Source organism: Poecile atricapillus, chromosome 11 (genome assembly GCF_030490865.1).
Source record: "Poecile atricapillus isolate bPoeAtr1 chromosome 11, bPoeAtr1.hap1, whole genome shotgun sequence".
NCBI lineage: Eukaryota > Metazoa > Chordata > Aves > Passeriformes > Paridae > Poecile > Poecile atricapillus.
Window position 1 is genome coordinate 17,540,631 of NC_081259.1, and position 14,265 is coordinate 17,554,895.

The window sequence follows — 14,265 nt, forward strand, 5'->3', positions numbered from 1 at the left end:
ACCACCCTTCTGTACCTTTGAGCAAGAACCGGAATTTCACATCACTAAAAATCTTTTTTTAACTGTTCTGAGTCAAATTTCCATTTTTATGGGGTTAGCAGTAAGTCTTTTGCTTTGGGGGACTGCTGCAATTTATGATCATTTAAAGAAAAGTAAAGCTTGCCCTTTCTGTAGGTACCCACTGTTTTGTAAGTGAAGAAAGTAGGGTATTTGGAGGGGAGCATGAAAAATTCTGGAGTTTCCGAGGGCTTCCCTTAAGATTATTCATAAGCTGTCTGAGAAGGCAAAGCAGGGCACTGGGAAGGATTTTGTTAGTTGTTCCTTGCAAGGCAGTCTGAGCTGGTTGGATGCTTTTAAACTCTAAGCCAGTTCCTTTGGTGATCATCTGTTAGTGCTCTAAGAGAACCCTGTTAGTGCAAAACAATAGATAAAAAATAGTTTATGGTTCTTTTCAAATGCTGAAATGTATCTACTTTGAAGTCTACTCCTGGAAATGGAGTATCTAAGTGCACACTACTTCAGCTTGGCTTCTCTCTAGCTGCTTCTTTCAGGCTTTGTGAGTCTCTGTGCACTGACCAGCCAAACAGGAATCAAAGAAATTAAACCTTAAGCAACACTTAGAGAACTGTGTGTGCAGTTAGTGGAGTCAGGCTCTTGTATTTCATAGTCACCAAATGGGTGGGGTAGAAACTGCTCACTCCCACAAGGGGTGAGCCTACAATCACGGCTGTGAAGGTGAAGTTGTCTCTCATCATTAATGTGAAGAGGTGTGAAGACATTGCTGACAGGTAAAGGAACACACAACTGGAATGTTCTCCACTGCCCAAGCATGAGCCCTTTCATGAGGATCTGTCATGAGCAGATGGTGCTCCTATAACAGCAGTGATGTGTTCTGCCCTCTGCTGCCCTTCCAGCAGCTCGGGTTCTGAAGTATTGCAAGTCTTTTCCTAATTCTCAGATTGCATTTATTTGTTGCCAGTTTATAACAGCTTGTTCTTGAATCCTTTTGCCTAGTTTTTTCTTGTCTTGATGATTGTTTTGGTGGCAGCCATATTCTTCCTTAGCTTTGCATTTTAGACTCAGCAAATGTTGGTGTTTCACAGAGAGAGACACAGGTTTCCCTGAGTCTGCTTCAGGCTGACTGTACTGAGCCAGCTCATCTGTAGATGTGCTGATCCATGCTCAGGGAACAAGGCTGGGGAGGAGCTCTGAGAGTCCCCAGGCTGTCCTGTGCCCACAGCCACCCTGACACAGAGCTGTGCTGCATCCCAGCCATGCTCAGTCAGCTCACAGTGCTCCTGCTGCATCATCTGCTCGAGTCAGGCCCAAAGCCCTCCAGTTGTTGTTAGGAATCTGGGTTCCTGTCCCAGCAGCATCTGCTGATAATGGAGCCTGTTGCATATCCCAGATTTCCTTCTGCACAATGACTTTGACCACAGGTTGATTTCTTACTTAGAACCAGGCTGAAGCTGTTGCTCTCTTTTGTGTGCGAGCTGACTTTACAGTTGTTGTCAAGATGGAATATCCATGTGCCCAGGCATCCATCCAGCCTCTGCTGGATGTGTGTGTGAATTGAACAGTGGTGTGAGTACTGCAGCTTGCACTAATGTGGCAATCTGTCTTCAAACCAAAAGCAGGGGAAGTCTCCTAGAAAGTGCCAGCTGGCTGCTCCTGCTTCCTGTTGAAACAGATGAAAGGTCTGCCTCTTTAGAAACCTCCTAGTAAAGATTGTTTTCTGGAAGGAAGCTGGGGTAAGACATTACTCTGAGGACTCACTGGGAGGCTGCACGGCAGGAAAAATAACCTTCCAGTTCAGAAAATTCAGCTTGGAGAGACAGATGGCAGTACAACTAATGGCAATAAAAATATGAAATTAAATACTTTAAAAATGAAATATTTCAAAATAAACCCCCCTTTTCTTGTATGCAGGGGAATTGCAGATTATTCACTGAAGGGATTGATGAAAGAATTAAAGCTCACTGTTGAAGCATTATAGAACTGAAAGAGATCTGCCTTGGGTGGAATGTCATTTATATGTTTCACCAAATTTATTAGTTTTTTATGGGGCCAAGAGAGAGAGATTGCAATGCTGTCTCTTGGGTCAGATGAGATTATATGGAACTGTACTCTAAGTAGTTTATTACTCCCTGAACCATTGCAGTCTGTGTTTGGAGTCCTGCAGGAAAAGAACAAGCAGATGACTTGGAAACCTTCATCAGACAAAATCCAGTGGTTGTCAGACAGATCCTGACTGAGAACCACACGTTTTTTCAATAACTGGGATTTGGGCAGCAGGCAGAGCTGGAAGTGCACTGCAGTGAGCAGCCTTGCAGGGGGCTGCTTACAGTGCAGGGGAGGCTGGGTTTATGAGACAGGGCAGAGTCTGAGCAGCCTTCCCAGGCAGACATTCCCTTCTGTGGGATGGGATTTCTGACTCTGTTGGAGTCAGCCCCGCTGTCCATTTGTGGGCTCTGCTGCCTCACTCCTTGGAGTTGTCAGCCCACACTGCTTGAGCAAACTCTGCTCCTGGAGCACAGAGCAGCCTGTTCTCCTCCTTCCTTCCCCTGCTCAGCAGAACTCTCAGCTGAATCCCTCCACAGGATCTCACTGCCTCCCACTCTGCAGGGAAGATTGTAGATCCATCCTGGTTCACCACAAGCTTTCACATGAGGAAGAGCTGCCTCACTCTTCCTTCTCACCTCACACTTTTTGGGTCTTCATCACTGAATTTCCTGTCATGCAGATTTTCTTGAGGTCATTTGTTAAGGGTGGATATGGCACAGAGGGGCACAGCTCAGTGGCACTCTTGGGTTTACTGGTACACTCAATCTTAAAGACCTTTTCCAACAGAAAAGTTTCTGTGATTCCTGGTGGCACATGTAGCAAGAGGATCCCAGTCACCATCCATTGCCATTTTCTTGGGAGGTAAGAGGGAAATGCTTTTCATTTCTCCTTACTGCAAGTTTTTTAGTTTGCTATAAATACCATTTGGGCATCTTTATAGCTAAAGATGCAAAGTCTGTCTTCTGGATAAGGAAGTGCAGGTAATATTTCTGTGTATTGGAGTAGATGGATTTATTTTGAGGAAAGAAGAAAAATTAAATCTGGATCCTGAAAATTCCAAGGTGGTAGAAATAAAATAAAAATTAAAAGAATAAAATTTTGAAAAAGAGGTTTAAGAAAACCCCATGGAAATTGTGAAGAATTAAGTATTTCTTAAGACAACTTCTTTTCTGCAGCTGAAGGTGGAATAGATTGACAGCAGAAAACAGTGTAGAATGTAAATAATACAAGTACTCTGCCTCTTGTGTAAAAGCTGGTCTCCCTGCTCGCTCCAAACTCCCTGCATGCTGCCAGCTGATCCTGATCCCATGGGACCCCCACTCCAAGCAGGGACTTCATCTCAGAATCCCCACAAGCACTTGAGCAGTGTTCTGTGGTGCTGTGCACAACTGTGGCTTTATGGGTACATTCTATATGCACAGATAGGTGCTTTCAGTTGGGTATTTGTTGCATTATTCTGAACTCCCTTTTTCAGCAATGTAGAATATAATGGGAGGTAACTGGAATTGTTTATAACCTTCAATGCCCAAAGCAGCTGAGGCTCCAATATGACTCAGATGAGTTTGTTAATTGTCAGTTTGCTTTACTGTAATGATTCAAAAACTTAATCTGTTGTTGAAATATTTATTCTGCTGCTGTTATTCCACTACTCTTTACTGGTTTTTATTCATAAGAAACTACTCAAAGTTGAATATATGTGTCTTATATTTACATACACATATGGATGTATTTATTTATATAATTTATAGCTAAATAGATCAGCAGTGGTGAGCAATGACATTAACAAGGCCATCACAGAGTAAATTAAAGTAGGCAGCTGGGAGCTCCCCCAGTCTTGTGTGCAAGTGGTCACACACAGGGCCAGGCCAGGCTGGAATTTGCCTCCCAGCTCAGAGGGAGCAGGGGCAGTGCATTTCTGGAGCTCCTCTCCAGCTGTTTGGCAGTGCCTGCTGCTGCCATGCAGGGCAGCCTGGTTCTCTGCTGACTTGGTTTGGACACAGCTGCTGTGTTTGGGAGCAGTGCCCTGGTACATTGTCAGTGTGGCCAGGGCAGTAAATGTGTGCAGTCCGAAGGAAGCCTTGGTTTGAGCACTGTCTTTAAGACATGAAAAGCAGGTTAGTAAAATTTTTAAGTGTTTCCTGTCCTTGGTGCAAAGTGTCCTGGCATTTGGAAACACTACTGGGAGCACTCAAGGCCCCTGTTGGTGCCTTTGGTCAGGCAACAGGGAGGGTGACTCTTGTCCAGCCAAAGTGCTGTGCTGTTTTCCTCATTTGTCTGCTTAGAATTGGACTCCAAGATGCTGAAAGTGTACCAGAAGTACAGCCAAACAGGCATTCTTGGAACCAGAACCCGTGTGTGTATGGTTGGCAGGTTTGGTGACACTGACAGTATCAATTATGCTTGACTGAAATGAAGTGTATTTTAATAGCAGATAGCTGAAAAGCCTTACAATGTACTCCTAATTCAGCGGCATCGCCCTGAGCTACTCTGAGGCCTCTTTTTTAAACTCAGACATGAGTACAAAGCACACCTCTGACTGCAGGCATTTAAAGATCAACAAGGGCCGAAAAAGCTTTTAAGATCCAATGAAACCAGGAAAACAACCACGTTGCCTTTCAGTGTCAGGTTAGATTGCCTTCTTATGAGTGCAGCTATTTCAGGTACAGAGTGCTTGGTGGTTTGGGTCTTGTTGTGTGAGGAAAGTGTTCCCCAGAAAACATCTGTTCCTTTCACCTGCAAACCGCAGTGTGCTGTGATGAGGCAGGACTGTAGCCACAGAGACCCAGGGGGACGAAGGAAATCTGGCTCAAAGGGATGAGCATGGGTTTCTGAAACATGGTATCAGAAAGAGCACTTAAAAGGAGAGAATGCTTTTAGAGCACAGATACACCGCAAATTGGGCAGGTCAGGTTGCTTGGAAGCCTGACGTTCTCCAGGCCTGCTGATATTGTTTCTCAGCAGCAGTGTTTGCCTTCTGCTCAGAGCAAGAGAAGTTTGTTTTTTTTCCACAATGGCAAAATGTTCTGCTTTTCAATAAGATAATAGTAAATCTTCCTGTCATCTGTAGCATCTAAAATCTGTACTTGCAATAGAGCTACTGCTTTCCCTTCTGTGGTCACATCTTCATTTTTAACTTCCTGTTGAAGTTCAGGTGTAGCTCTCGTTCATGTACTACAAATTTAATATTACACCCTTGATTAGTAAAACTCTTTATAGTAGGTTTGAAGAAAACAAATGTTAACATTATGCTGTAGATTTATATGCATGTGTTATATACACCAAAATAACTTCCTTCATTCAAATTATTGTAGAAGGTGGGAATTACATGTTAACATCATACATGGTGCCTCCCTTTCTTCTGTGGGGAAGGAGGTGACTTGGGGATGTCAGTGTGCAGCAGCAATGGGTCTGTCTGTGCTGGTGCCCTTGGTTCAGGTGTCAGGATAAATCCCAGCTTTATCTGTGAGCCCCAGGTGGGAGGGGAGGGCCCTGCTGACCAGGGAAAGGCCAGTGTTGTGTTTGTCTGTACAGAGCAAGGGGAAATGGCCAGCCCTGCCTCAGCCTCTGGAAGGATGACAGAGCTTTCCTTTGGAGCCTAAAGTGCCTCATTGCCAGGCTGGGGCTGCAAAGAACTCTGACAAAAGATAATGCAGTCCCCACGTGCCTGCAGCCACAGCGTGGATGGGGAGTTCAGGCCCTGTGGCCTGGAAATCCAGAGCAGGTCTCTGGGCATGCAGGGAGAGAAAAGCCTTCCACGGGATGGGATTCTGCCATTTAATGAAATAAATGGTCTTCTAAGGGCTGGCTTTCTGTTCTTTCAGAGGATGACATGAATAATTACATCAGTCGATACTACAACGAGCCCAGCAGTGGTGAGTGTTGCTTGCAAACACAAACGTGAGTGGTATCTTTTGCATTGTATTTTGTGCTGTAAACCAGGTGAGACTGAGCAGTGGTGGAAATCTGTGCTGCAAATGAAACCCACCATAGTTTTCTGCTTAGGTCCATGGAAGTGTGTGCCAATAGTCATTCTCTGTAAGCTGAAGGGCCCCAAGTTTGCTCTTGCTGATGGCATTCACGATAATATGGAAGGGGTTAATTCCCTATAGCTCGGCTGTCCAGCTCACAGAGCAGTTCAAATGGATCTGAGAATGAACAGTAGGGACAAAATAAATGGAGAGAAAAGAAGTGGGGAGACAGCTTAGCCCAGCACCACGCTGGGAACCTTTCAGAAAGGTTAAACTGAATGGTGAGAAACCTCAGCAGCTGAGGGCAGCCTTCAAATGGATGTTCCTGGCAGGCGTCTCGTTGGCACAGGGGGTTCCAGCCTGTGCTGGGGCTCTGTCCAGCCCTGCTGGGCAGCACTGGGGGCTCTGCCCATGCTGGGGGCTCTGTCCAGCCCTGCTGGGGCTGGCTTTGCTCTGGCTGCCAGCACAGCGGGTCAGGGGAGGCTGAGCAAGGCAGGCTCTGACAAGTGGCAGTGTGCATACACGTGTATATAACATTTTGTATATATATTAAAAAACTATGTGTGCTTAAATATAATGTGTTATAAATGTATATCCCCCCATATATATATGTATATACACAGGGTTATAGGAAAAAAAGCAATGTTTGTGTGCCTGCACGTACATAGCATATACACAAGGTATGTGTGTGTATATAAACATATATATGCATTTATGTATATATATATTTGTATAATGTACTGCATACTTTATCTCTAGATATAGTATGCATACATAGTGAAATATAGGTGTATATATATATTTATCTATACAAGGATGTGTCTAGTATACATATACATCTGTAGATATGTGTACATATGTAAATCTGTATTCTATATATCCCACATATATGCACACATCCCAGATACACATACATAAAGATGAAAGTAAACATACACATTTGTACATGTGTGTATATATTAGTGTATCACATATGTCTCTCCAGTCATATGCACATCCCCATATGGGTATTATGTGAGCAGATTTATACACGTATAAAGGTATTTGTGTATACATATAGATATATCTTTATATAAAGATGTGTGAAAGGCTGTGTCTCTGTACATACTGAGATAATTAATTAGAATGCATATATTAAATATATAAAATGTATAAAGGAGTGTGAGAGATGGTCAGAATATATGTGTATGTATTATCGAAATACATGTGTGTATATTACAGGAATGAAAATGTGTATCTCTGTATAAAGTATTGTATTTCTTTAATCCCGTGTATACATCCACACACATAGAAGTAGATTTATATATAGCTGAAGCTACATTAATACTAAACAGAACAGAGTGTGAGTGTCCAGCTGTGAACTCAACTGGCATCCAGTGGGATCGAGGCAGGCTGGACAGGGGTGTTCTCGAATCCTCGTGGCATTCATCAGGGACAAGGGGCAGGTCCTGGCCCTGTGTCCGGGCACTCCCCAGCACAAGCCCCAGCTGGGGACCAGGGGATCGATCGAGAGCAGCCCCGAGAACAAGGACCTGGAGCTCACCAGGACCCTGCCCTGCTCAGCCACCCTGCTCAGGTGAGCCCCACCTGCAGAGCTGCCCCAGCTGCAGACAGGATCAGGATCAGCATCAGCAGGACCAGGAGGATGTGGAGCTGCTGCAGCGAGTCCAGCGGAGGCCCCGCAGCTGCTCTGCCCTTGGGCCAGGCTGGGAGCCCTGAGAGGGGCCAGGCCCTGGCACAGGGTGCCCAGAGCAGCCCAAGGCCAGGCTGGATGGGGCTGAGCACCCTGGGATGGTGGAAGCTGTCCCTGCCATGGCAGGGCTGGCACTGGATGGGCTGGAAGGTCCCAGCCGAGACCATTCTGTGACTCTGTGAGCACAGGGATATTGTATTGTGTATGTGCATCGTATCATTTATGTACATAAATACATAAGAGAGAGATCTGCTTCTGTGTATGTTTACAGATCAGGATATGTGCATGTGAATACAGCTGCAATATGTTCCTGTATATTTAAACATCTGTAAAGGCATTTGTACATATTTGTGTCTATAGATCTTTATTTTATATCCATTACAAGATATGTGTGTGTGTTCATATATAGCTGTAATGTATTGTGTGTCTATAGCCATAGCTATATGTGAAGAGCTGTATACTTAGCTATGACTAGGGATGTACAGTCTGTATAGAGATACTTGAAGTGTGGCATGTATGTGTGTGTGTGTATATCTATGTCTATCCTATATATATGGGGATAGATATCTATTTATAGATACGTATGAAACTGTCTATCATATTTTATATTTCTTAGGTAATATAAATCAAGGGGGTGTGAACAGCTATATACATGTATTTTTAATATGCATCATATGTATGACATATAACATGGATCCCTCTCTATCATGTATAGGTATTATAAATTACATCCCTATATACAAATTCCTCACATAAACACATACAGAGGGTAAAGATTGTCTATAGATTTTATTTTGAAACATAATTATATATATTTTAGAAGCATGTATAAGACTGTCTGCATATACATCTCTTTTTAATCTATTTTATGTATGTTATGTGTATATTTTAAGTATAAAGTATATAGTTGTTTTTCTATAATTATATAGGTACATGGAATTTTATCTATAGGCTTATCCTATATTTGTGTGTGTATAAATGAGGCTGTTTATGTGTAAATATGCCAACAGATACAAAGACAGGTAAAGATCTGTGTACTGCACTGGTATTTTATATATGTATAAATATATGTAGATACATATACAGATATAGAGAGAGATATATGTGGGTAGGTATATGAGAGCCTGTTTAAATACATATATGGTTTATATATAAGAAAGGACATGAGTGTATATACAGACATGTATTATATATAGAATATTTGTACATATGTAGATATATTATGAAGGGGAAATAGATATATGCATAGGGATATTCCCTCTGTAAATATGGATGTCTGTATATGAAGCTGTGTATATGGATATATGAAATCTCTATATATGTACGTGTGAGAGAGAAAGCCTATGTACCCACAGACACATGAATTATATAGAGAGCTATTTAAAAAATGTACACACATGCACATTGAGGTATAAAGTATTGGTTTTATTTGTGTCTATCCCTCTATATACATCCCTAAGCTCTACAGGACTATATACATAAAGATGTATGAATCTATCCACAGGTGTAGGGTATGTAAAAAAGGAAAGGTGTGAGGGGCCATGTCTGTGCATATACATATATACATAATGTGTGTTCACATACAGCAATGATGTATTTCATATGTATATCCCTGTATATACATTCCACCTGTCTACAAAGATACTCATATGTGTGTGATATATACATTATATCCTATATATGGGGCAGATTGACACACATGTTCCCCATCTATATGGATAAACATATATATAAAATTGGGGAGATAGCCTGTATATACCTGTGTATTTTATAATGTGTGTGTGCATAGAGACAGAGATATCTACACAGGTATATGGTACTGTTTATAGATGTATATCCCCATAATATAAATCAAGAGACATTAAAGGGGGAGTAATATAATTCTCTATGTCTAATATGTATCACTGGTGTTACGTATAATGTATTATATATTTATATCCTTCTATCTGCAGTTCCTGTATATGTACACACAAATCTGTGTGTGTGTGCATATATATGTATGTTTGTATGTATGTACACATGTATATGTGGGTTCATGTTCTATTTAAGGAGAGCAGACTGTATTTAAAGGGAGTAGTGTGTGTTCCATGTATCAAAAGTCCATATATGTCTGTATGCTGTACTTTATAGGGGACTCTTCATCCATATACACATTGCCTGTATGGCTACAGAATGACTGAGAGAGACTGTGTGTGTGTATATATAGATATATAGTGTGTGTGTGTACAGATAAAGTGAGCAGGTATACAGCATACTGTATATATCTATATCTAGTATATATACAGTATACAGGCATATTCTATTTACTGGTAGATGTATAGATGTGTGTGTGAATATATACACGTCCCTTGATATTAACCCCCATTACACAGACAGCAATAAAGATATATCTGAGTTGTCAAATAAAGGTAAAATGTATTTTTTATATATATTTATATGTACATGCATCTTATAAATAAATTTATGCACATAGAGAGGTGGGATGTTTTTTATTTAGTAATAATTATGTATATTTAAGGGGTGGGCTATGTATTATAGTGTATATATGTGTATGTGTGTAAAATATCCCATATGGAGTTCATGAATGCACATATTGTCCATATCTGTATGGTGAAATCTAAATATTATGTGTATAAAAAAGGGAGACGGGGAGATAGACTGCATTTGTGTAGCACTGTAGGCTATAGAATATGTATATGCATGTATATACAGGTGTATAGTGGACAGCACTGTTGATAAATTTCTCTCTCTATACCCCCTGAATCCCTGTGACAATCTCTAACAAGGTTTATGTGTATATACACACATCTCACTGCCTATGGATAATAGCTATTACATATAGCATGTGTGTGTCTGTGTACAGTATAGCTATAATGTATATCCTGATGTATACACTGTCAATGTATGTACATATGGTGACAATTCTGTGAATTTCTACAGAAAGGTAAGGCTGTGCAGCCTTTTTTACAATTGTATGGAATTAAAGAGGGGACTACACAGTGCAGCTATAAAATGTCTGCATATTCATAGGTATCATGTATTACTGGGGGGGGGCCATACATTACAGTGTGTGTGCATGTAGAAGTAAAATACTATATGGACACACTCCCCATATCCATATGGAGAAATGTATGCAGGTATAGATTATATGGATTTAAACTGGAGCAGGTGTGTATATATATATATACACACACATATACACATATATATAGTATTACACAGATGTATATCCCTGTGTATACATCCCCATTATAAACTTTGCTATCTATGAAAAGGCGTGTATGTGTATATGTATATATATATATATATATATAATTTAAAACATGTGTAAAGATTGGGGGTTTCATGTATAGTTATAGTGTTGTATTATATGAATATCTTATTTGATACATGTGGTATATATATATACTCACACATATATATATATCTCCCTATTATATATACATTCCTGTGTATATAAATATTAATATATTACTATATATTAATATATTCTCTATTATATAATATATGCATGTATATATAATGTATCTGTATATACATTTCAGCTTTATATATACATAAGACATAAATATTCATATACAAAGGTAAGCATGCATATGTGTAATTGTATACATTCTAAAGAGTAACAATTACATTTTCAAAGGGAGAGAATAACTGTGTCCTGTAGATAGTGTGTATATATGTTTTTATATAACTATGCACACATGTATACACACACAGATATGTATGTAGAACATGTACATATAGATTATAGGTCTAATGTATTACATATGGGGTTTGTGTATATATGCACAGATACAGCTTGTCCCCATATGTTTACATTTAAATCTATATATAAAGATTAGGTAGTAATAAAATTAGGTGTGTGAGAGACTCTGTAGATACACCTATGTATTACATATGTGCACATTATATATGCACATGTATAGAGAGAGGTATGTGGTATTATGTATTGAGACAGATCTCTGTAGATTCCCATAACAGACTTGGAAAGCTTTGAAAACATACATGTAATTATGTGTGTGTGTGTGTACATATATATTTACATAGATAGCTAGATACAAAAAGACTGTAAAGGGGAAGGGGTGGAAGGGGTGTTCCTGTGTAGGTAAAATGTATTCTCTATACCCCTATAAGTGTGTTCCCCAGCCATACACACACAGTGATGTATTTATATATTAAGGTAAGTATACATGTTTGAGAACACAGGTGTGTTCTATTTATAAATAATAAGTCTATGTATTTAAAGGGGAGGCATGTATCAATAGTCTATACATGATATATATGTGTACTATATCATATATGGATCTCCATATAGTCTAAAGACATGTTTATAAATAGCTGTGTAAATACAGAGGGATAGGTTAATGTATAGGTATCATCTCTTACATATGTATCTAGCCAATAAATATGCATACACATAGAGAGAAATACGTATACATTTCCACAGAAAGGTAGAGAGGTTGTATATATTTTGTGTAATGGTAGATAACTCTGTCTTTCAAGGCACTGTACACACAAGGTCTGTGTACAATGTATTTTATATGGGGCTCACAGAGACCTATCTATAAATGTCACATATATAAAAGGGGGTGGGAAGGAGGTGAATAGACATATCTGTATGTAACGTGTGTGTGTGCTCATGCATTTATACACAGGTATGTGACATTATGTATGGCTGTGTATCCCTCCCTATACATCCCCAGAGTATAGAGCAGGAGACACATAAAGGGCAAAGACTTTTGCAAGAGAGTGGAGGTTGTTAATGTGTAGGTATAAATGTATCTGTATATGTATATCCCTATGTGTACACACACACACAGAAAAATGAGTACAGCTGAGGGCGTGGGAGGTTTGCATGCTGTTGTAGCAGTAGCAATTCCAGGTATTTAAGGGAGGGACTATGGCCTATAGGTACCTATTGCCTGTCCTTGTACATGTGCAGGCACAATGGATTATAGATGTCCTTATGCAGACATACACATCTATAGGCATACAGTGTGTGTTAACACCTGTGTATCCCTCCACAGCTGCTCTCCCTGTAAACAGAGCTGGGGATCAAGACAGTGTTTTAGTTCTTGTGTGTGTGTGTGTATATATATATATATGCATGTAGGTGTATATATATATATATATATAGCTTATTTATGGATTAAAGGGGATCTGTGTGCTGTAGTGAGTGTGTATCTCAAATGGCTTTGTGTACTCTAGGTACAAAGTGGCACACGTGAACTCACTCTAGCTCTGTACCCTGTGCAGCCCCTCCCCGCACAGGCTCTCAGCTGCCTCTCTGCTCTGTCCCTGCAGACAGCGGAGTCCCCGAGGCCGCCATCTGCGTGGTGACCACGGCCGCCATCGACGTGCACCGGCCCAACATCTCCTCGGAGCTGTTCACGGTGGAGGTGCCGCTGCGCCTGGGCAGCACCGGGACCTCGGCCAGCCTCACGTCGGGCAGCGCCTCTCGCTCCACCGTCAGCTCGGGCACGCGGGGCTGCAGCGAGAGCAGCCAGACCCTGGGCTCGTCCCCCGACTGCAGCACGGCCTGCGAGGAGCCGGCCGAGGCGGCTGCGGGAGCACGGCCTGAGCTGGCGCCCGCCCGGCAGCGCGTGGCCCACGCTGTGGTGCAGGAGCTGCTCTCGTCCCTGTCGGAAGAGGCCTGCTTGGTGCAGAAGGGGCTGGATCCTGTCAACCTGAAACTGCCCAGCCCGGCCAGCTCGGTGGGGGCCAGCCCTGACCTGGGCCACCGGCTCAGTGTCTACAACCGCAGGAACCAGGAGAGTCTTGATGTCTTCCAGCTCAAGCCACTCCTCGACTGCCCCCAGGGTGCCCCAATGATTGAGGAGAAGTATGGGGCTTTGGGGCCCCCAGAGCCACGGCTGGGCAGGGTTCCTGAGGCATAGGACCAGCCTGGGGGCATGGGGACTCCTGTGGGGACATGCTCTCCACGCTGGCCCATGCGGCTGCCACAGGTGAGGTGGCAGTGCTGAAGACAACCTGCGGCATCTCCTGCAATGGCCACCAGCTCAGGGGGAGGCCAGCACTGCCTCTGCTCGCCAGTGTCTGTGGCACGTGACCTACCTGCCCTGCCACCAGCTCGGGGCCAGCTGGGACCTACAGTGGTCATCTGGGAACAATGGACCTTCCAGCAGTCTTAGGCCAGTATGGACCCACAGTGCCTGGAGGGACAAACAGACTGTGCCGGGAACAGCGTGGAACTTCCACCAGTCCAGGGCCAGCACAGCCCCACAGTGCCCAGGGGCAGGACAGAGCTGCTGGACAGCTTGGGCCCAGCCTGGTGCCCCAGTCAGACCCCCCAGCCTGACCCTGCCCAGGGGCTGAGCATGGCTTGGAGGGGTGAGGAGATTGGAATAAACAATGACAAACACTTACGGCCTCCTGCCTTGTAGCGCTCTTGCCTTCTCTTTCCTACCTTCCCTGTTTTGCTTTCTTCCACCCCAGCCCTCCATGTGCCATGCAACTGACCTCCAAAAAAGCCCCAACAAAAACAAAACAAAAAACCCCATCCCAACACCACAGTGA

General features: G+C 42.4%; 1 protein-coding gene across 2 annotated transcripts in view; it reads left to right on the plus strand.

Annotated features, from left to right (window-relative positions):
* TMEM266 (transmembrane protein 266) overlaps nt 1-14,255 on the plus strand; it is an 84,768-nt gene extending 70,513 nt beyond the window's left edge. Inside the window, exons 12-13 of one of the 2 annotated variants that reach the window (XM_058847227.1) lie at nt 5,886-5,936; nt 13,033-14,254. In XM_058847227.1, coding sequence (XP_058703210.1) covers nt 5,886-5,936; nt 13,033-13,625 — 644 coding nt within the window. In that variant the 3' untranslated portion in view covers nt 13,626-14,254. Of the gene's footprint in view, nt 1-5,885; nt 5,937-13,032 lie in introns of both variants that reach the window. The other variant, XM_058847228.1, reaches the window with a different exon arrangement.
* The last annotated feature ends 10 nt before the right edge of the window (nt 14,256-14,265 follow it).